The sequence below is a fragment of the Leucopleurus acutus genome (genome assembly GCF_964270905.1).
Source record: "Leucopleurus acutus genome assembly, chromosome: 16".
In the NCBI taxonomy this organism is placed as follows: domain Eukaryota; kingdom Metazoa; phylum Chordata; class Mammalia; order Artiodactyla; family Delphinidae; genus Leucopleurus; species Leucopleurus acutus.
Window position 1 is genome coordinate 44,452,287 of NC_139158.1, and position 22,522 is coordinate 44,474,808.

Below are 22,522 nucleotides of genomic sequence, written 5' to 3' on the forward strand. Positions count from 1 at the left end.
CCGCCTTTGTAAATTCATCATCCTCCACAGCCTCCCTCCCCACACCTGGGGCTCGGCATGGACACTCTCCCTGGGACAGCCCAGCTCCTGCTCTGGAGGAACATCTCTTGTCCCACCTCTCAGGGCACCAGTTCAGTGCGTTTTTCTCTAAAGCCTGCATCTCATCCACTGAAGGACACAGAAACCCTGCCCACCCCTGGGCAGGGGGTGGGTCGCAGGCAGGTTGAGCTGCTCACCTGTGGGTCTGCATGGGCGGCACTTCCTGGGTGTGGTTTTGCATCCTCGTTCTCTGTGCTCTAGGCCAGCACCCACGGTCAGGGCTCCACGTGACGAGGGGGGTCTCGTGTCGTCCAGCGTAGTAGCTCCTGGCCATGTGGCACCTGAGTATTTAACTATGGCCACTGCCACCAAGGGACTAAGTATTTTATTTTATTGTTTTTTTTACTTATATCTAACTAGCCACCTGTGATTAGTGATTGGCCAGCACAGTGGTCTAGAGACAGGTTAAGTTTACCCAATAACAGTTCAAGATAGGTGAGCGCTTGTTGTGTATTTCCTCCCCGTAAGAGTGAATTTTTTAAGTGTTCTCTTTTGAGTGAATAGGTCTCTTCCAGTTTTGTGCCAAGGATTATATTCAACAACAAAGAATAGTGTTATTTGATCAAAAAACATCACCACAAAAAAGAAGAGAATGAACAAAATAAAGCTTTATTTGAACAGCCCTGCAGATCATTTTGAAGCACTGGTCACTGTCCTAGTTTATAGCTGTCATTTCATAAGTAGCGCCCTAACCATAATCTGCCAAGTCCAGCAAACTGCTGCCGGTACAGGTGGTGAGAGCTGCCAATCTGTGCTACAGCCGAGACCACCCGTCCTCACCTTGTCACCGAGAGGCCAGCACAGCCACGTATGGCGGGTGTTGAGCACTCCAGGTCCCCGTGAACACCTGCACAGCTGCAGGGTACCGCCCTCTGTGGGGTGCAGGTTGAGGCAGCCCTCCCTGTCCTCCAGGACCCAGCTTAGCAGGCCACCCGCCCAGCACTCCACAAGTGGTCCCTCTCGTGCTTGGCTATCAATAGGCACTTTGCAACCTAATGGTCAACGTTGTCTTGCTAAGTCCAGAGAACCGAAGGCACATTGGAAAAGGGAGAGAGATGGCTCAGAGTAGGGAGGTAGGGCAGTTTTCAGGGACCCAGTTCTGGCTGCATTACTGAGTCCCTGGCTTCCCTGAACAGCCCTAGGCATGGAGCGCACCAACTGGCTGCTGAGTGTCCAAGGCCGGGGGGAGGGGAATGTTTCCAGACCGCAAGCCTGCAGAAACCACATGTGACCGGAGCCCTTCAGAGCTGAAAAGGGAGCCCATCCCCACAGGTGCTTTTAGCAGTTAGGTTTCATCACACACAAACCAAGAGAAGTGGAAACATACACCAAAAACAGATGCTGTGGGCTTGAGAGATTTCAAGATGGCTGTGTTCAGACAGAGGCACAAACATTTCCAATTCGGATTTCAAGTAGGCCAAATGGTACCCAAAAGTGCACCCTCCAACCCTCCACATTTCCCCAAGAGCGGAAGCAAAGAAGGAGCTTTTCATAAGTGTTAAGAAGAGTGTGTACAAGTAAACCACACATTGCACGTATGTGTTTGCACCATTTTTCTTCTAAAATATAAAAGTATAAAAATAAAATTTCCACCTTGCGTTTCTAGAAACACCTGGAGAAAACATGACTGCTTGTAGTTGCCAGTCACCTGAGCAGGCACAGGGGCTCCACCTTCCTGTGCTGTCGGGAAGACACGGGAATGGAGGTGACGGACTTTTCACCGGGAAACCAAACTCAGGGCAAGTGGGAGAAAGCTCACCCTGTGTGAGGACCTGTCATGGGTCCCCACGTAGAGGGAAGGCAGGGACTTGGGGCTTCGCGTGGAGGGTAGCGTGGGTTCCGCTGGGGCGTCTAGGAACAAGCCGACTCGGGAGCTGTGTTCTGGGAGCGTAAGTTCGGGGCCTGGCTCGGGGTCTCGGCAGAGCCATCGTCACTGGGCGGCCCCCCACTTGTCTTTGTACTCCTGGTAGGCGCTCAGTATCTCCGTGATGACAGTGGGGTCCTCCATTGTGGTGATGTCCCCCAGGTCCTGAGCTCCGCCTGTGACGATCTTCCTCAGGAGCCTCCGCATGACTTTTCCAGACCGAGTTTTTGGAAGACGTTTCACTACCTGGCAGGGAAGGCGCAGCATTAGACTTCGGGTGGTGCCCAGACTCCCAGCCCATGTCCGATGGCGTTGAGATGAGGAGGGTACTGCTCAAGGGAGGACGCCCCTCCCTGGGCACCCAACAGGAATGGGTGATGTACAGCCCACCCCAGAGAAGAGCGGGGCCGTGGCCTCTGGTTTTATCCTCCTCCATCTGGACCTAAAGCTGAAATCAGCTGTGGTCAGGGGTTTAGCTGAGCCTCCACCAGGAGGCTCTCCCCTACCCAGGTGGACCTCACTGCCGACATGCATTTCTCCTGCCGGCTACACTGGGGGGTTCCCAGGTGGCAGCAGAACCAGGCATTCTCGGGGCGCCTTGTCTCCTCCCCCAGCCGGGGCCGTAATTAGCTTTTTCTAACATAAGAAGCAAGGCGTGCTCAAGAGGAAAATGTCTTGCTTAGTGTTTGAAACTTAGCCTTTGACATTTTCCAACTACAGGCATCCAACGTCAAGGCGATATGTTAAGGGATGCGTTTGGGACCTGTAACAGTGGCCTGTCTTTTGAAAGAGTCCAGTTAACTTACGGGGAGTTCAGGTGAAGCTCTGGTCACCGGACCGACAGTCTGACTTTGTATGGCACTGAGTGAAGCTGGGCCCTCCTGCCACCGAGGCCCAGCTTCCAGCCAAGGAAGGAGTGAAAAGCCAGCAGGGCTTAGAAGGTGGCCCAGTTCCTCCTTGAAACTGACCCCAACATAGGCTCCCAGACAGGGTCTGGTGGCGTCTCCTCACCGTCCCGGGGACCTCTGGTCCCACTCCAGGCCTCTGTTTACAATCCACCATGCTCCACGGCCCAGCCCGGCCTCTGCACAGGTGGCTGTGTCTCCCTCCGTCCGAGGACGCAGCAGCCCACCGCCCTTGCCCACCTCCTGCCACCGTCCCCCGTCAATGGTGGGAAGCGAGGAGGAGCAGTGCTGTGGCCCCTGAGGCGCGTCCACTCACCAGGACCTGGTCGGGCACCGCATACTTGGCAATCTTGGAGGCCACCACTGACCGGAGCTCCTTCACCACCACGTCTGCGTCACCCGCGTCATCTTTCAACACGATGAAGGCAAACGCAGCTGGAAGGAGACCAGAGGTTCAGGCGCATCAGACAACGACCCACCTCCCGGGGCAGCATGTTTCACACAAATCGCCATAAATCCAAAGGGGCTTTAAATCATACGCCGGTGACCCTGTGGCAGCTGGTCTCTTTAGCTGCAACCCCAAAGGTGCATTTCCATTTTCATTCAAGGTGGAAGTGACTCCATTGGCTCCTCTGAGCGCCCCAGGTGGCGGGCATGTTTGGAGAGACCCTGGAGCCGTGACTCACGTCTGTCTGCACACCCGTGACGTGGGCTGTAGAAGATTCACTCTCCACCCCGTGTGACAGGTGTGGAAACACCACCCAGGCACTAGTCTCTGGGCACGTGTCCAGCCTGTGGGCACCAGCCACGTGGCTATTTAAAGGTAAGTTAAATGTAAAATGCAGCTCCCCAGTCACGTGAGCCACGCATAGCCAGGGCCCACCGTGTGGACAGTACAGACAAAGAATGGCTCTGTCGAGGCAGGAAGTTCTGTTGGGCTGCGCTGGTCAACCAGTATTTTAGCACAAACACCAGGTTTTGTTTTCAATACTCCAGTGAGGATCAGAATGGCTCCCACGGGTGTCCAGCACGTTTCTCCTTAACCCACCGGGGATGATCTCGCACACGGACCCAACTCCAACTCCATTTCTCTCCACGTGAGCAATCGCTATCCCAGCGCCACTTAGGACGGTCTGTCCTTTCCCCCTGACCCGCACTGTCCTGCCTCCAAGCCAAAGCTCTCTCCACAGTCTCCTTCTTGCCCACTGGCCTGTCCGTCCCTGCACCGAGCCCACCCCATCCTGATCTACACTCCGTGCGCACCACCTAACCCCCACTGGTCCTGTCTGTCTGCCTCTCCCCTCTCCCCCAGCCCTTCCAGCACATGAGCCCCCGGGGCAGGGACTTAGGTTGCTCTCCAGGTCTGCGTCCTAATCACACAAGACCTGGGGGCTCCCCTCCGTCAGATCGAGCGCAGAGAGAGTGGGGACAAATACACACCCACAGCTTTTGCTGTTGTTCATGTTTTACAAATGGACAAATGCTCAGATTTGTTAGAAATCAGGAAAACGCACATCCTCATCACACCCAATACACAAATTCTCCCCCAAAGCCTGGCAGGCAACGCCAGATTCGCTTAGGATGCAGGGAAGGGCTGCTGGTGGGAGCGTGATGTGGGCCGAGGCCCCTGAGATGCACACTCGAGGGCCCGTCTTGTCTCATCCCCTCGACCCCCAACAGCCCCCCACATCCCCGCCCCTGTTATCATGGGCGACATCCTCACGGGCACATCCTTCTGTGGCAACTGAAAACGCTTGTTTAAAACACTTAAATAAGTGTTCAGTTTTCCAACAGGTTGGCTTAGGGACAGTATGTAACAGAAGAAGAGCACACAGACGTGGCTGGGAGGCAGGTGACACTGGGTCATGGTGCATCCTGACAGCAGGAGGGAGAGTGCCCCGGCCACTCAGCCAGGCAGTAGACGTCAGTGTGCCCAGCAGTGCAGCATAAGGTCAGGGAGTGTCTGGGTCACGCCCGGCCAGGCCAGGCCAGTGTGACTGCTACATGCCTGGCATTACAACATTCAGGTGACCCGGCCCCTTCCCAGACCCACTGCTTAGGAACTGACGGACTTTGGAACAAAGTGTGTCCCCAATAAGGACCGGTCCAATCACTGGCTCTGTGCTCCCCTGGCCCATCGCTGTGCAGAGGGAACCACAGGTCAGACTCCTCCAAAGAGTCTCAGGCCAGTCAAGGAGCCGCTGCAAGGCACGGGGCGCTTTGACGGAGCACATGTGAGGGACGTGTGAGCAGCACAGGGTATTTGCACACGCTGTCCCTGACAGGGCCACCAGGGCGCTGTGGACGGGGAGGAAGCTCCCCAAGCTCAGCTGGGCCAAACAGGTCACAACTGCTTGTGGGTGAGTGTCCTTAAAGGACGGCAGAACCAGGACATTTCAGAGTCCTGACTTTTTTCTAACACTTGTGCCTGTTCAGCCTCCTCACCCAAAATCTCCACTTGAGAGACGTGAACCAGCAGCCTGACCCACAAGAAAGCCCTGGCCCCTGCCCACCGAGTCTGCTTCTCATACAGGAGCCCTGGCCCCAGGGCCAGGAGGGTCCTCGGGGGACACGCACCTTCTCCCTTGATGTCGTGCGGGTAGCCGATGACGGCGGTCTCGGGCACTGCAGGGTGGTCAGCCTGGGCGTGACAGAGAACGCAGAGGTGAGGCAGCAACTCAGCCAGTGACGACCACCCCAGACCCCAGGCAGCGGCAGCCGGTGGCAGTGCAGGGCACAGAGGCCGGCTGGGCTCACCATGGCGTCCTCAATCTCCGCCGTCCCCAGCCGGTGGCCGCTGATGTTGATGACATCGTCCATCCGCCCCGTGATCTGGTAGTAGCCGTCCTCAGTTCGGTAAGCCCCGTCTCCTGTGAAGTAGTAGCCTGCACCACAGTGGGGGATTCAGCACCAGCTCCGAACTGGGACCCAGCGGGGCTCCCACCCTTCCGTGAGGGACACCCCCTGGACAGGAGGAAGCGCCGAAGCCCCCCTGCCGACGCACCACCCCCCATGGAGACACCTCTCCGGTGCTGCTAAGCTGGTGCCAGTAAAGGGCAGAGGGGCTGCCAGACAGCAGGAGGCTGCGAACGTCTGGAAGCAGAAGATACGAGGAGCCCACTCGAGCTTCCCCAAAAGTGTCGCTGACGTGCTTGCGACTGCAGAGCATCGGTTCCCAGGGGCACACGTGTACGTGAACTCCCACCAAACGACACGACACAAGCCGGGAAGACAACGACATGGAGACCGGGGGGAGGCCTGGAGCCACCACGATTGTCGCCAAGGTGGCGTCCTACTCTTCTCCTGGGAGCCCATGGCCTGAGCCCCTGGGAGAACCCCGAGCTGGACCGCTCCTGGCTCAGAGGTAAGGAAAGGAGGGAGCGTTCACGCAACCCCCGGCCCCTCGGAAACGGTTCTGAGACCGAGTCCAGCGGCGGGAGGAAAGGCTCACCCGGGTAGGCCTTGAAGTAGGCGTCCATGAATCGCTGGTGATCTCCGAAGATGGTCCGGGCCATGCCTGGCCAGGCCTGGGACAGGCACAGAGCCCCGGACACATCTCCACCCTTCAGGACATTTCCCTGCAGACCCGGGAGATGGGGAGACAGAAGAAGTGACCATCTCGCGTTCTCCGAACTGCCAGGCCTGAGACAGGAACAGGACAAGTGCCCCAGAGGGAGCTGCCCGGAGCTTTCTCCTCTGAGAGGAGACCCTGCGGTGGGTGCCGCGCGACGGGGGAGGGCAGACGAGGCCAGGGGGTGGCGGGGCACGTGGGCAGGGAGACTCACCTTCTCATCCATGAGAACAGGGACGATGCCAAACAAGGGCCTCATCGCCATGCAGGGCAGGATTTCTGCCCCCTCCTCCGAGGGCCGCGGCGAGATGCAGATGCCCCCCGTTTCTGCGGGGAGGACAGAAAGAAACACCAGTGGGCCTGGGGCTACTGACACGTGTATCCAGACCGTATGGACACAGGGTCCACACACACAGCTGCTCTCCAGGGTGGGAGGGGGTAGACCTGCCCATCCGGGGCAAGAAAACAGCCCCCAGTGACAAAAGGACCTCTGAGGAGAAACCAGGCTTGGATGCCGGTCCCCTCCACTGTGGAAATGAGAGCGGGCCGGGGGCCAGGTTCAGCCCCAGGAGCCACGGCCCCCATCCCGTGTTGTGGGGACGTGGGGATGTCGGAAAGGAGGGCAAAGGGAAAGAACGCCCACGGGTCCTGCCCCCAGGCATTTCTCTGGCTCCGGCCTCCATCAGCCTGCATGGGAAGGGTCCCCCCAAGACTCTGCTGTAGGGAACACCTGGGGCCTTCCTGAACCATGAGGCCCACGCCACTGGGAACGTCTCACTTTCTGGCTTCTTGAAGGACGAGACCTCAGTCATGTTTATTACGTCAGTGGTGGTCTCTTGCCGCCAAAATCCTGATAAGTCAGACACCCCAGAGGAGGGGGGCAAATCAAAACACAGTGGTGCAGAAAAAACTCCTTTCCCTCTAGATCCAAATCTAGACTCAAGGTCGCTTAAACGGCAGGACCCATCACTGGGCTGTACCGGGTTCAGGAGGTGGGCCGCCAAGGAAGGGAACCTTCGCAGGGCCCTATGTCGCCCCTCTGCCCCCTCCCGGGCCCCATCTTTCAGACGAGGAAACCAAGGCTCAGGGAAGCCTTCGCACCCATGTCTCACAGCTGCAGAGCGGCAGCTGCTGCCCCAAGCTTCCTCTCCCCACACGCCAGGCGCCCGCTGAGCTGACGCTCCGTGCTCCCTGCCCCTCCCCTGGGGACGTGCTCACCTGTCTGCCACCAGGTGTCCACCAGCGTGCACCGGCTGTCCCCCACCACTCTGTGCAGCCACTCCCAGGCCTCGTGGTTGATCGGCTCTCCCACTGCCACCACACGAGAGAGAGAAGGTGTTAAGAGACCTCCAAAAGGCTGAAACCAAAAGGAGCTGATTTCACGACGAAAACAGCTCTATAATTTTCCCAAAAGACACAAAAGGAGACTTGAAAAAGCAGTGAGATCATCAGGTTTATGGCTATGGAAGAACACAAATGACAATGAAATATTTTCACCATTAGAGGGTCAAAAGCCAAGAAGTTGGCAAGAGTGTGGAGGAAACAGCACCACACACACTGCTGGAGTGCGGTTTGCAGGGCGATTCGAGTGTTTCTCTTCCCGTTTAGAAGTGCACACGCCCGTGGCAACTGCTTTGGATGCCTGCTGGTGATGGAACCCACTAAAGCCAGACACACTCGTCCTGTGACTGGAGAAGGTCGCTCCAGGCACCCACCCCCAGAAGCAGACACGGACGGGGATGTTCCCATGGCCAAGAGCTAAAAACTGTCCATGGAGAGGAAAATGGCGAAGTGAATCGTGGCATGTTCGTGAGGGACCACCACCGGCCAAGGCATGAATTGGCCCAGGTGCAGGAGCCGCCGTGCTGTTCACCCACCTGCCAGCACGGCTCACTGATCCTGATGGAAGAAACACGTCCACACATGGAGGTGCGGGAAAGTCATTCTGGCTCACACACCCTTTAACTCAGACCTTATGCTAACTGGAACAGCCTGTGTGGCCCGTCAGACATACACTGCACATCTGCGTTAATCATTAAAGAAAAGGGCAGGCTGTCCAGAAGTAAAGAATGTCTGAAAATAGAGATAAATGCCTCCCTGGGACGCCAATGCTGGGACTCCTTTGATGATAAGACTCCCTTCCCAGAGCCAAGGCTATACTGACTCTCTGCACGTGCTGATCTGCTTTTTTGAAGCCTTGAAGGAACGTATCCCTGACTGGTTTGACGTTCTTTGTCCTGATAAGACATAAAACTGCTGAAAACCATGCTTCTCTGGAGCACTTCCCTTAGAGCTTGTAGCCCTCAGCTTGGTTTGAATAAAATTCTCTTCTATTCTTATTATAGACTGGTTACTGATTATTTTCCTCGACAATACCCTGGTCTCAGGAAACCCCCGCAGGGCTCTGCTGCTGGAGCCGGTTATGCAGCAGGGGTGCCCCCAAGCTACACAGAGGCCAGCCAGCTGGTGAGGACTCCCTGGGGGGAGTAGGGGTCCCTGCACGCTCGTTGCTGCCTGGTCCAACCAGAGAGTGGCTCTGGTCACAGCCCTTAGGGAGTGAGGCCCATAGGAGCCCGCCCCTGGCCTAGGGGACGCACAGCAGAGCACTCTGAGCACCTGCCTTGTCACCTGCGTCCTGCTTCCTTAGTAACCGAATCCCCTGCAGGAGAACAGGCCTGGCGCCTTCCACCTCCCAGGACCACCTCAACTCAGGGTAACCCAGGTCACCTTTCCAAAACGTTCTCACATGACTTGGCGACATCTATCCTGATGACGAGTGGAGATAACCTTTGATCTCACAACTCCCTCCCTGCCTGGAAACACGCACCCAAGGGCAGAATGGCAGTGATGACAGCGCTGGAAACAGCAGGGGGTGAGATCCTGGGCAGCCACTAGGGAGAGGGCTCGGGCCTGACCTTCCAACGGTGGTGAGTTTTCATAATGAAGACGGAGCACAGACAACATCACAATGCTGAGCCCCAGACCCTTAACGGCTGTGGGCTCCCAGAAGGGGCTTCCACGTGGGACATCTGCTTTCTACTGGCTGCAGCCGCATCATATGAACTCAGCGCAGACACAGCCTTTGTGATGAAGCCATCCAGGGACCTGCTCTGGCTCTGGCACACACATGCCGCCTGCAGCCGCTCACCTGAGCCCGGGGCCCGCAGGGAGGATCCTGCAGCCGCTCACCTGAGCCCAGGGTCCGCAGGGAGGAGCGGTCATACTTCTTCACCCAGGAATCCTCGAATTTCAGCAGCAGCCGGAAGGCCGTCGGGGCTCCATAGAACTGATTGATCTTCAACCTCTGCACCATCTCCCAGTACCGACCTACAAGAGGCCCCGGGTCACGTCACCTCCATGAGCCTTACTTAGAGGCGGCCCACGTTACCAGGCGCCGGACGTGTGCGGACACCCACGGTGTCCACGAAACGCACTCTGCATCCACCTCTGGGACCGGAGGGGCTCCCCATGGGGCCGCCTCCTGCACTCCCCGCGTCAGAGGCTGCAGCCTCTGCCTGGCCCTGGATGCCGACCCACACGCTGACAGCCCATGTCCTGACCCACGGGACACAGCGAGGAATCGGGTCAAAGGGATATTACCATGAAGTAGCACCAATGCAGAACCGCATTCAGGCACATTTAAATGGTCTCTAGTGGCGACCCGTGCTTCCCCCGGAGCAGCAGCGACGCCCAGGACGCACGCGCCCCGTCAACCCCCCAGCTCGCCGCCACCACTCTGCACACAGGGAGGTTGAGGCCACCTGAGACTCGGCTCTCATCCCTAGCCGGGCCCCCTGCACGCCCTCCAGGAGCACATCTGGCCCCTGCGGGAGGCTGGAGAGGGGGACCAAAGCGGGGGAAGCGGGGGACCAAAGTTCCAGGCACCAAACCGTCAGCGCTGTGGACTGCCTGGGCAAGAGCCTGGGCAAGAGCCTCGCAGAGCCGCCAACCTTCAGTCACATTTGAACAAACACTTGAAGACGCTGTGCAACGAGGGAGGAAGATGCCAGGGGAGCAAGACGTGGGTCCTCAAAGGGATCCCTCTCCATGGTGGCAGCTCCAGGCCACACACCACAAGCTCGGCCCGAGTGGCCTGAAGGCACGGGCAGCAGGGCGCCCGGGGAGGCTGGCCACTGGCCTCGGCCTCGAGGAAGGGCAGGATCCGGGCAGGTGGCCGCAGAGTTTAGGGGGACACTAGCATGGGTGGTCTCCCGAAGGCTCCAGCGACTGGAGCCCCTCCCATTGCGTGTGTGATCCCACTGCAGACCTGGCCCGGCCCCTGCCGCCCGGCAGCTTTGTCACAAACACCCACGAGCCCGACCCGAGCAAAGCCTCCACCCCGCAGCCCGCACCCCCAACCTCTCCTCCTTCCTCCTGCCCCTGCTGCAGTCCGCACCAGCGTCGGGGTAAACCGGGGTGCTCTCAAAAAGGACGCTGGTCGCTCCATTGCACAGAGGCCCGTACACCACATAGCTGTGTCCCGTAATCCAGCCGATGTCAGCCACGCAGCCAAAGACGTCACCTGGCCGGTAGTCAAACACAAACTGCAGAAACAGGAGGAGGGGCTGTCAGGAGCCTGTCACCCGTTCCCACACATCACAGGGCGTGTTCTGTCACCGAGGCACAGCTGCTCCCATGGCCCCCGAGAGCAGGAGTGAGGGCAGAGCAGCCACAGCGGTGATGAGAGGGGAATCACTGGTGACAGCAGCGCCAGGCCCGCAGATGACAGCAAAAGAAGCTGGACTTTAGAGGGGACACTCTTGGAGCCCCAGCACAAAGCCCATGCATACGCTGGAGGTCGCCTAGTACTAGTCCTGAGGTGGGCGGGGATGGGGGTTTTGGGGGAGCGGGCGGATGTCAGGGCCTGAAGGAGCTGGCCACACGTGTACCCACAGGTAAAACTCCATCCAGTCCTATGTCTAAAATAAGGGCACCTTTCTGCATTAAGTTACACCATAGTTTTTTTTGTTTTTTTACACCATTGTTTTTTTAATCCTTTTAAAACTGCAAACAACAAAAGCCAAAAAGGCCAAGAAACGCACCAAGCATCATCAGCTTCGAAGAGTCTGAGAGACACGGGCATCTCCTTATTCTTGCCAAAAAGTCAAACCTGAACCTGACCCTGTCTGCGGGTCCACTTGCCCTTTTGCAGGAGATGCTGAGGACAGAGAGGCACACAGCCGGGAGCTATAACCGACAACATTCAAGGAAATGAAGGGATGGAGGAAAACCCATTGGTTAAACTTGGCTTAAAAGGCTTACCCAAAACAGTCAGTGGGCAAGAGTAAGCTACAGTACCTAGGGATGCACATTTGGGTGACAAAACTAGAAAGGGCAGGGACACTATGGGCCATGAAGGGGCTTCTGGGTGAGGCTGGCGATGTTCCAGTTTTTGAATGAAGTGAGTTTGTCCAACAATAATTCATTAAGCCACACATTTGATTTCGGTGGTTTTCTATATCTGTGTCCTATTTTGCAATAAAGATGTTTTCTTAACCTTTGGGCGAGTGGCCCAGTCTCTTGCTGCCACAGACACACACTGAGGTCCCCCAGGAGTTTCCAGACAGCACAGTGGTCTCGAGTCTGCCAGGGTCCTGTGGAGCCGTGACCCAAGGCAGAGGGGTCTTTCAAGGAAACCACTCCCACTGCACTGGTGAAGCAGGACTCCCACACCCCAAGGCCCACAGCATTCCGGAACTGAGAGGATTTTTAATATGAGGACCCACAGTGCCACATCTTTCAAGGGGCTGGCGACCTCTCTACCTGCTGTTCTTGGAAGGAGAACAGGTGCCCGGGACCAGCCACTCTCCAAAGGGCACCCTGACCCCACTGCTCACCCTGAAACCTGCCCACGTCCCCACCGTCCCTGCAGAGTCAACTGTCCTTTTCCCTGAAGAAACCAACAGCCCTAATACCTTCAGCGGGTACGCGGATGGACACACACACACACACACACACACACACACACACGTACACTCATAGACACACGCTTATGTACAGAAGGCTGAAAGTTTCTATTCCTAATGCTTTAAAATGCCCTCACTGTATTGAAGAGAAATTCAAAAGATGGTCCCGTCCTTACATCCCCACTGCTTTTGCTCATGTAGGCAGTGTCCTGGTAACGCTTGAAAACAAAAAATGAAGACTCTTTCACCACATTTACAGCTCCCCTAACGCTAATTCTGTTATAAATTGATGGAAACACGTTGACCCATTCTGTGACCTTCTTGGTGTTCGGTCTCAGTAGCTACATTTTCCAAAGTGTTCTGACCTACACAACGTGTCATTCTTTGCAACATGCCCACCCAGAGCTGAGCAAGGGGCTTTCAGACGAGAACAGCTCTGTGATGCTCACGGTCACCCAGCGGCCAGAAGACAGCGGCTTTAGCATGGACTGTGTCAAGCATAATACCTCGTCTTCCCGGCCTGGTTCTGTGACACGTCTATCTTTCTGCCTCACTTCCGCATCTTCAGTGCTGCCTGCAAGTGGCTGCCACTCCCAGGCCTCATCTTTGCCCTCCCAGGACCCGCTCGTCGTCCATGCTCATCCGTAAGGTCCACCTCCGGATGACCAGGCCTGGGATATATGCTGATACGACCGATCAGCATATCCCACTCCCACCCCCACCATAGTGACTGAGTGGGCGGGGCCCTGGTCCCCAACCAGACTGTAGGTGCTCTCAGCGTCCAAGCCCTGCCTAGATGCGCCTGGGCTTCCCGGTCACATGGCCAGTCGGCTCCCCTGCTGCTGGCATTGCCTGGGGCTGAGTTCTGCCTTTAGCCAGAGAGAGAGTCTGGTCCACTGACGATATCCTGAGGCCCCATCCCACCTGGGAAGCGTCAGCTATTCCCCAAGGCAACCAGGGATGCATGTTAACCAAAATCCCCCCACCCACCCATGTTTAAATGAGTGCTGATTTTTAAATGCATTTACTATAATAAAACTGTGCCAGATCATTTGCTTTATAATCCTTAAAGGATGGTCCCCTGTAATACAATTTCCATACGCTAAATTTAAGCCTCCTCATAAAATCAAGTCTTTTTAAAAATTTTCCTTTAAAATGTGGCCCCAGTAAGCAGAGCCTAGAGGCCACAGCACTTTTAGGGCCCCATGAAAATGTTTTACTTTCTTTCAAAATCAGATGAAAAAGATATCTTAAGTAGAAGAACGCGTCTTAACAAATAACAATAATGTACTCATATCTATACCAACCTAGTTGTATAGGAGAAGGGCACAGGAAGGCCAGAGCACTGGACTCCCAGCACCTGAAAGCAGCCGTGCCAGCCAGCACGTCAGGCCTAGGGAGGGCTTGGCACACGTGTGACGGGCTAAAGACCAGCAGAAGACACAGGTCCAAGGACCCAGGCCCTTCCGACAAGGACAGAAACTCAGCTGCCCAAGCCCACCCCTCCACCACGCTGATGCCAGGACTCCCGGCCCTGCTCGTGAACACATGAGGAGAAGACGTTAGCAGGAGCTCTGGCCCCCCGCCTGGAGCCCCCTGGGGCAGCGCCCTACCCGGTGCGTCACAGCGGCGTACAGCAGGTAGCCCGCCTGGGTGTGGACAAGCCCCTTGGGTGTCCCAGTGCTCCCCGAGGTGTACAGCAGGAAGAGCGTGTCCTCACTCCCCATGCTCTCTGGGGCGCACACTGGCTCCTCCTTGGCCATTTCCTGTGAGGGAGAAGACCAGACAGCCCGTCAAGGGCAGTGACCTCGCCCCTGCACCCGGCATCCCCGAGAACACCTCTCCCCCTCGGCCTCAGGACTCGGCAGACAGGGTTCAGAGTTCACCTTCTCTAGCCTGCCCCAGTTTAATTCCAAATAAAAGGATGGATCCAGTCATTTCTGTTATGTTAAATGTTTCCCTCTGTTTGTGGAATTTGAGTTCCATCTTCCCTACCCGGATGGAAGCCCATCAAATAGCAAAGGGGAACTCTGGGCACCTCTGGGGGACCCAGACTGAGAACCACAATCTGACAAGATTCAGACTCAGTTAATCCAATGACAACCTCTTCTCCTCAAACTATACAAAAGGAGATAAACCCACCTGCTCAAGGGGGATGTCCAGATCCCCCATGTGGACCTTGTTGTCTGTCCTGTGAGCCACGAGGACATGCTGGACGGTTGGGCAGAGCTTTACGGCTTCGTCCACAATCTTCTTCAGCTCCACCACACGCCCTCCCCGGAGTCCTTGGTTGAAGGTGATAACCACCTTGCACTTGGCTATCGGAGTCAAAGGCAGGTATTTCGGGTCAGTTTCCTCCCCACTCCGACCTTCACAGCCCAGCCAGCCACACAGCCCAGGCCTCAGGGTGTGATGGATAAAGTCCATCCTTGAGCAAGAGAGTCAACACAACAAAGTGAAGCTCCACCTGCTTTGGGGTATTTGTGCTCAGAGCAGAAGCGCCAGCCTCTTCCCAGCTCTGGGAGGAGCAGGTGTAACTGGAGCTAAGCCACTGGAAGCTCAACTCTGCCAGTCTCCCGCTGCCTCCCACCTGCCCCGGGGCCTTCCCAGGCTACCCTCCGCCCACCACGCCCCAACCCGGGATGACCCGGAGGGATCACGGCTGAGGTGGGCTGTTGTACAACTGGCCCCTGAGAAAGAGCCTGGAACAACCATCCAGCTGCCATGCTGATGGCCAAGCACAGCCCTCAGACCTGTGACGTGGGCACCGAGGCCTGATTTGGAGCCACAGGCGGAAGTGTTGAGGAATCACCCCACCCAGTAGTCCTCAACCAGCCCCTCGGGGTTCATGCTGACGCCCGGGGCACCATCGCCTTCCAGGGTTTCCCTGCGGTCTGAGCCCTGGGCACCCACAGTGGGAGCTCCCCGGCCTCAGTCCCTGCACCCCGCAGCACCTCCCAGGACCACCTCCCCAGTGAACTGCCTGCACTTGAACTCTCGCCTCAGGGCGGCTCCTGGGGGCCCTACCTGAGGCGCCAGTCTCCCTCAGCTTTCCAGTCTGAAACGTGCTTTCTAGAGACATGCTCACAGCCTCTCTTCCTCCCAAGAGCCCTAGAGGCGGCACAGCCCCGCGGGCCACCTGTGACCCCTCCAGCACAGGCCTTTGCCTGGGTCAGAGAGATGCTCTGGACTGCTTGGGGCGCCTAGGACTGTCATCAGCTCTGCACGCCAGGCCCCGGCCACACACACTGTTTGCTCCTCGAGCCTTGGCAATCGGTCACCGTGGGGAGACAAAGTCAGGTGGACAGAGCCCACCTGAGACGCTCAGGCCTACATCCCTGAGCTGGGGCTGTCCAGGGAAGCTCCCTGTGGGGCAGGAAGGGAGATGGCCAAGCAGGTAGAAAGCGACCCTGCTCAAGGGGATGAGAGACAAAGAAAGCTCAGGACCCTCTGGAGAAAACAGTGGCCCCGGCCCAACCTGGGTGCTGGAATCCCGGCCTCCGAGACACAGGCCTCACTCCCGGTGCCCATCTGTGCGAGGCCTCCCTGCCCGAGTGGTTCTCCAGGGCAGGAACCTCCGGGCCCGACATGCCCAGTCCCCAGGAGGTGCTTGAGGAGCACCCTCTCTCTGCGGTCCCCGAGGGCGGGCAGCGGGGCCGTGGCAGGTGCACGGCATCAGCACAGGCAGGATCAGCAGACACTTCGGTCTGGGGAGGATTCACTTTCACCCTGGCTTTTGATCAGGTCTCAGCTTCTGTATTTGTTTTTAATTGCTCCCATAGCCAATTACCACAAATTTAGTGGCTCAGAACCCCCATTTTTTTTTTAGCTCACGGTTCTATAGTCTGGGTGAGCTCGGCCGTGAGACTCTAAGCTGGGTTCTCTGCTTAGAGTCTCACGGCCAAAATCAAGGTGCCAGTGGGGGTGGGGGAAGATCTCACCCGGAGGCTCTGGGGAGAATCTGCTTTCAGGTTGCTCAGGGTGTTGGCAGAAGTCAGGTCCGTGTGGCTGTAGGACTGAGGCCCCCATTTCCTTGCTGTCAGTCAGGGGTCGTCCTCAGCTTTTAGAGCCACCTACACCCCATGCACACAACCTCCTTCAACCTCAAAGCCAGCAAAGGCAGGTCAAGTCCTTGTCACTTGGAATCTCTCTCACCTCCCTCTTGCCACATGTTTTCTGCTTCAGCCAGAGAAAGTTCTCTGCTTTTAAGGATCGGTGGTTACACCGGGCGGACCAGCATCATCCCCCCACTTTGGGGTCCCATCACATCTGCAGAGGCCTTCCGCCACGTAAGGTACATATTCACAGGTACTGGGGAATTCGGGCGTGGACAACTGCTTGGGCCACTAATCTGCCCTCACAGCATCTCGCAGAGCCATTCTCCACCCTCCCCACGCCTCCCTCTCTCCACTCCTCACACAGCCTAGACCAGGAGGGAAGATAAAGGAAGAGGAGTGGCCAGAGACCAGAGGCCAGGCCAGGGGGCCGGGGCCGTAGAATAGGACATACTAACCGGAGAAGCTGCCTACTCACGGTGAGACCTGGTCGCCACACTGACACTCTCCTTCCCCGTGGTGGACAAAAGACAGCTGTGAATTCTCTGACCTGGTCTCACGCCACTTCTCATGGACAAGTAGGGTCTAGGCCCCCTCCCCTTAAATTTGGGGTGGCTACAGACTGGTTTGACCAATGGAGTAGAGCCAGAATGATGCTCTACTGATTCCAGGGTCAGCCTGTAGGGCGAGTGGCAGTCTCCTTGCTTCCTCGTGGAGCCATAAGCCACCATGTAACAAGTCTGACCACCTGAGGCTGCCTTGCTATGGGGAAGCCCAAGTTAGTCATGTGAAGAGGCTACATGAACAGAAAGAGACCCCTGGCCACCCCCAAACATTCAAACCAATCCAGCCAATATCCCAGATATCACAAAGCAGAGGGAAGCCATTCCCACTACGCCCACCTGACTCCTGCCCCACAGAATCATGAAACATAATAAGAAAATATACTGTTCTAAGTACTTACTTTTGGAGTAGCTTGTAACACAGCAATAAACCAAAATACCACCCTCACTGAGCCAAGAGAACACAGACACTTGTCCCAACAGGGTCTTGCCCCCAGGAAACTGACACCTGAATAGCTGGACATGGAGGCTGTAGGGTGCTGGGGAAGAGCCACTTAATGGCAAAGTTCTAGAGAAAAGTTACAGGACTTTCCCCGACTGAGTCCCTCAGAGCTGACTGGGCCCCTGCCTTCCCATGGCCTGGCTGTTTAGGATTCCTGAGTTCTGGGAGTTGCCTGGCATCCAGTTACTAATTCTCCAGAGTCAATTGCTTTTGCTTGTTTCAAAGAATCTTAACAGAAACACTTGGTAACTGTGGCCACATCAGCAAGAGAGGAAAGGAGCAGCTAATGTAATGTTAAAAGCATTGGTAGAATGCCTGGGTTCAAATCCTGGGTCTGTCACTAAGTAGCAGTGTGACCTTAGGCAAGTCACTTAACCTTTCTGTGCCTTAGTTTCCAAGACCAGATGGCTTCACTGGTGAATTCTACCAAATAGATAAAGACAAATTAACAGCAATCTTTCTCAAACTCTTCCTAAAAATTGCAGAGGAGGAAACACTTTCTTACTCATTCTGTGTGGCCAGCTTTACCCTGATACCAAAACCAGACAAACAGATCACAAGAAAAGAAAACTATGGACCAATATCCCTTATAAACACTGATGCAAAAGTCCTCAACCAAATGCTAACAAACTGTATCCAGCAGCATATTAACAAGATTATACATCATGACCAAGTGGGATTTATTCCTGGAATGCATGGATGGTGCAGCATGCGAAAATCAAAGATAGATATATAGATCAGTGGAACAGAATAGAGAACTCAGAAATGAGCACTCACATATACAGTCAAGTTATTTTTGACAAGAGTTCCAAGACCATTCAACAAAGGAAACAATAGTCTCTTCAATAAATGGTATCACTGGATATGCACAGGCCAAACAAAATGAAGCTGGGTCCTTACCTCACACCATATGCAAAAATTAACTCAAAATGGATCAAAGACCTGGGACTTCCCTGGTGGCGCAGTGGGTAAGACTCCGCGCTCCCAATGCAGGGGGCCCAGGTTTGATCCCTGGTCAGGGAACTAGATCCCATATGCATGCTGCGACTGAGAGTTCGCATGCCACAACTAAGAAACACGCATGCCACAACTAAGGAGCCCATGGGCTGCAACTAAGGAACCCTGGAGCTGCAACTAAGGAGTCCTAAGACTTTGCATGCCACAACTAAGGAACCTGCCTGCTGCAACTAAGGAGCCCATATCCCACAACTAAGGAGCCGGCAAGCCCTGGAACTGCAACTAAGGAGCCCACCTGCCACTACTAAGATCTGGCACAACCAAAATAAATAAATATTTTTTTTAAAAATGGATCAAAGGGGGCTTCCCTGGTGGCACAGTGGTTGAGAGTCCGCCTGCCAATGCAGGGGACACGGGTTTGTGCCCCGGTCTGGGAAGATCCCACATGCCGCGGAGCGGCTGGGCCCGTGAGCCATGGCTGCTGAGCCTGCGCGTCCGGAGCCTGTGCTCCACAACGGGAGAGGCCACAACAGTGAGAGGCCCACATACCGCAAAAAAAACAAAAATAAAAATAAAATTAAAAAATGGATCAAAGACCTAAATGAAAAAGCTAAAACTATAAAAAACTCTTAGAAGAAAACACAGAGGCAAATCTTTGTAATGTTGTACTTGGCAGTGGAGTCTTAAATAATATACCAGAAACACAAAAAACAAAAGGAAACAGATGAACTGGACTTTATCACAATTAAAAATTTTTGTACTTCAAAGGACAATACTGAGAAAGCAAAAAGACAACCCACAGAATGGGATAAAATAATTGCAAATCATATATCTGACAAAGGTACAGTATCCAGAATATCTAGAGAACTCACAACTCAACAATATAAAAAAGACGAACGACCAATTAAAAAAATGGGCAAAGGACTTAAGTAGATATTTCTCCAAAGAAGACACAAATGGACAAGCACATAAAAAGATATTCAATGATATTAGTCATTAGAAAAATGCAAATCAAAACTACAATGAAATACCACTTCATACCCATTGGGATGGCTATAATTTTTTAAAAAAGGAAAATAACAAGTGTTGATGTGGATTTGGAGAAATTGGAACCCTCATACATTGCTAGTAGAAATGTAAAACAGAATAGCTCCTTTGGAAAAGTTTTGCAGTTTGTCAGTAAGTTAAACATAGATTTACCATATGTGCCAGCAATTCCATTCCTAGGTATATACCCAAATAATTGAAAGCAGGTATTCTTATACATAAACGTTCACAGCAGTTCTATTCACAATAGCTAAAAAGTAGAAACAAGTAAAAATACCCATAAACAGATAAATGGATAAACAAAATGTGGTTTATCCATACAGTCAAATATCATTCATCTACAAAAAGAAATGAAATACTGATACACACTACAACATAGATGCACCTTGAAAACATGATGCTTAGTGAAAGAAGTAGAACACAGAATGCCACATACTGTAGGAGTTCATTTTTACAAAACCTCCAGAACAAGCAAATCATAGAGAGAGAGAAAGCAGATTAGTGGTTGTCAGAGGCTGGATGGAGGGGAAATGAGGAATGCCTGCTTCATGGGTATGAGATGTCCATTTGGGATGACGGGAAAGTTCTGGAATAGTGATGACGGTTGCACAACATTGTGCATGTGCTTAATGTCTCTGAACTGTACACTTTAAAATGATTCAATGGTAATAGAAAAAGGGAGAGGGTAGAAATAGCAAGAGTATTATCTCATATAATATTTATGAAGACTAAGTTAAAATGAAGAGAGATGGCCTTCACAAACTGCTTAAAACAAAACCTGGTACACAGTAGGTGCTACAGAGTTCAGAGAGAGAGAGAAAGGAGTAGCAGCACCAATGCTTGAAATTAGAGGGGAAATGTTGAAAGGGAACAGAAAGGCTCCCCAGTCTTTCCTAAAGAGAGTGGTCAACAGAGGTCTGAGAACTATGCCCTTCAGCTCTGTCCATTACCCAAAGGGAAGTCTTCTATGAGACACAAGGAATTCCCAACAGCCCCAGGGGAGCCAGCTCAGGGAACCCTCTAGGATCTCAAGGGAGCAGGGGTCAGGCTGCACAGACATGAGGCCACCATTCAGACACTCAGCCCTCCGACACCAGAAAAAGGAAGGAGACAATATTGCTCTGCACACCTGTCTGGGAGGCCCTGACCTACCTGCAGACAGAAGGCCTTAAAGACACACCACGAGGCCCACACCTGACTCCAAGCCTCAGGAGATGGCCCACCCCATCAGTCCTCATCACAGAAGGCTTCCAGCTGTTGACCTGTGGAATCTTCCCCATATCTCCCCAGCCTCATCTCACCCTACGTTTCTTCCCTCCTGCACTGCAGCCACACAGCCTCCTCCAGTGGGTACATATGCCACTCCCTCCACCTGGAATCTTCCCTTCCTTCATCTGGTTAAATCCAACGCACTCAGATCTCAGCTGATAGAGCAAATGTTCATTCAGCCATGCGCTGTCCCTGGTAGTGTCCATCATCTGTATGTGTGACTTTCAGTGATGTCTGTCACCACGCTAAGTCCCTGAAGGCCAGGCGACCCAGGTTCCTCCCTCCCTTCCACTGCCCACGTGCTCACCATCATTGATCCTCGCAGCCAAGGACCCCGCACTGAAGCCAGCAAAGACAACAGTGTGGATGGCTCCAATCCTGGCGCAAGCCAGCATTGCGGCCACAGCCAGTGGGGAGACAGGCATGTAGATGGCTACCCGGTCCCCTCGGTGGACTCCATGCCTCTTGAGCGTGTTGGCCAGGCGGCACGTGGTCTCCAGCAGTTCCCTGTGGCACAAGGAAGGGAGGGCTGTCAAAGAAGGGGGAGGGCCAGCACGCATAGTCATTTGGCTGGAATAATTCTGCAAACTGCAGGCACTGGAGCCCCGGCCAGCCAGGGGGAGGGCAGCCACTCCAACACTTGATGCATGGAAGGCTCCTTTCAGAAAACATTGTAACTTTGTAGGCTTGTCCTGACACAGATTCACGGCCACACTGCTGAGAAAAATCGCCTGTCCCTGCATCCACTGAGAGCAGAGCTTCTCAGAGACCTGGGTCATCCGGTCCCGGAGCCTTCTGACACATCCTCCCCGAGAGGCCCCTGTTCTCTGGGTCAGCACAGGCCTTGCTGGGCAGGGGACGCCGGGAAGGGGACCCCAACTCTGCGAAGCCTCAGTGATTTGGGAAGGAAAGCGACCCGCAGCCCGGGGCAGGGCTGGGTGGTGAGGGACCAGGACACTGTGCCCCGCCTCCTGTGCCCACATGGCCCCTGCCTCCACTCCAGGGGCCTAGGCTCGGCCAGCCAGTCAGAGAGCAGCATCCCGCTGAACAAGCTGATATGCTTGGGGTTAGCACGTGACCCAACACAACCCCGAGAGGATGACAGTCTACCAGAAACCAGAGCAGGAAATGGAGGAAAGTGCAGGAGAGCAGAAGCAGGTGGACGCTGGGTTCAGCACTGCTTCCCACGTGGTCCCACTGAACCCCACTTCCCACAGGAAGGGACATTTCCCATTTTCACTGCTCTTGTTTTATTGTATTTGTTTTATATATATTTTTTTTTTATTTTTCTTCCAAAGAAAAAAATTATATTGCATTTGAAATTCATTGATGGTTTCTTTTCAATACAGCATATGAGGACACAAATTTAAGGGTCACTGTAGACTTTTAAAGCACATACAACATCTGTAACTTAGTTTCTTAAATAATTTTTAAACAAAATCAAAACAATTTAAACAGAAATATTTTAAACACTCAAAATCATAGCTCCAATGTTGCTCATAACGTCAGTGTGAATGACTTGCTGTATTTGTTATTTAACAGAAAGTTGGCATGGAAGGGCGGAGTAAGTCCACCCCACCCACGTGGCTCTACCCTCCTGGCCAAGACCCAGGAGCGTTTGTGGTTGCCCTGTGCTCAGAGGCCCAGAAAGGGGCAGCCCAGCAAGGGCCGGCAGGAAATGAAGGGTGAGCGGTGACAGGCCTTGGGGGAGACCAGATGAGAGATCACCAGTGTAACCAAGCAGGACCCTATGGGGCCTTCCAGGGACAGACCCCGCCCCCATA

At 54.5% G+C, this 22,522-nt stretch overlaps 1 protein-coding gene across 1 annotated transcript in view; it reads right to left on the reverse strand.

Annotated features, from left to right (window-relative positions):
* Nucleotides 1-1,639: 1,639 nt before the first annotated feature.
* ACSS1 (acyl-CoA synthetase short chain family member 1) overlaps nt 1,640-22,522 on the reverse strand; it is a 41,825-nt gene continuing 20,942 nt past the window's right edge. The window contains exons 3-14 of the mRNA XM_082857992.1: nt 21,046-21,245; nt 14,488-14,663; nt 13,959-14,111; nt 10,836-10,983; nt 9,629-9,766; nt 7,658-7,750; nt 6,654-6,766; nt 6,320-6,446; nt 5,626-5,753; nt 5,446-5,509; nt 3,185-3,303; nt 1,640-2,209 (exon numbers count right to left, since the gene is read on the reverse strand). Coding sequence (XP_082714118.1) covers nt 2,030-2,209; nt 3,185-3,303; nt 5,446-5,509; nt 5,626-5,753; nt 6,320-6,446; nt 6,654-6,766; nt 7,658-7,750; nt 9,629-9,766; nt 10,836-10,983; nt 13,959-14,111; nt 14,488-14,663; nt 21,046-21,245 — 1,639 coding nt within the window. The 3' untranslated portion in view covers nt 1,640-2,029. The remainder of the gene's footprint in view (nt 2,210-3,184; nt 3,304-5,445; nt 5,510-5,625; nt 5,754-6,319; nt 6,447-6,653; nt 6,767-7,657; nt 7,751-9,628; nt 9,767-10,835; nt 10,984-13,958; nt 14,112-14,487; nt 14,664-21,045; nt 21,246-22,522) is intronic.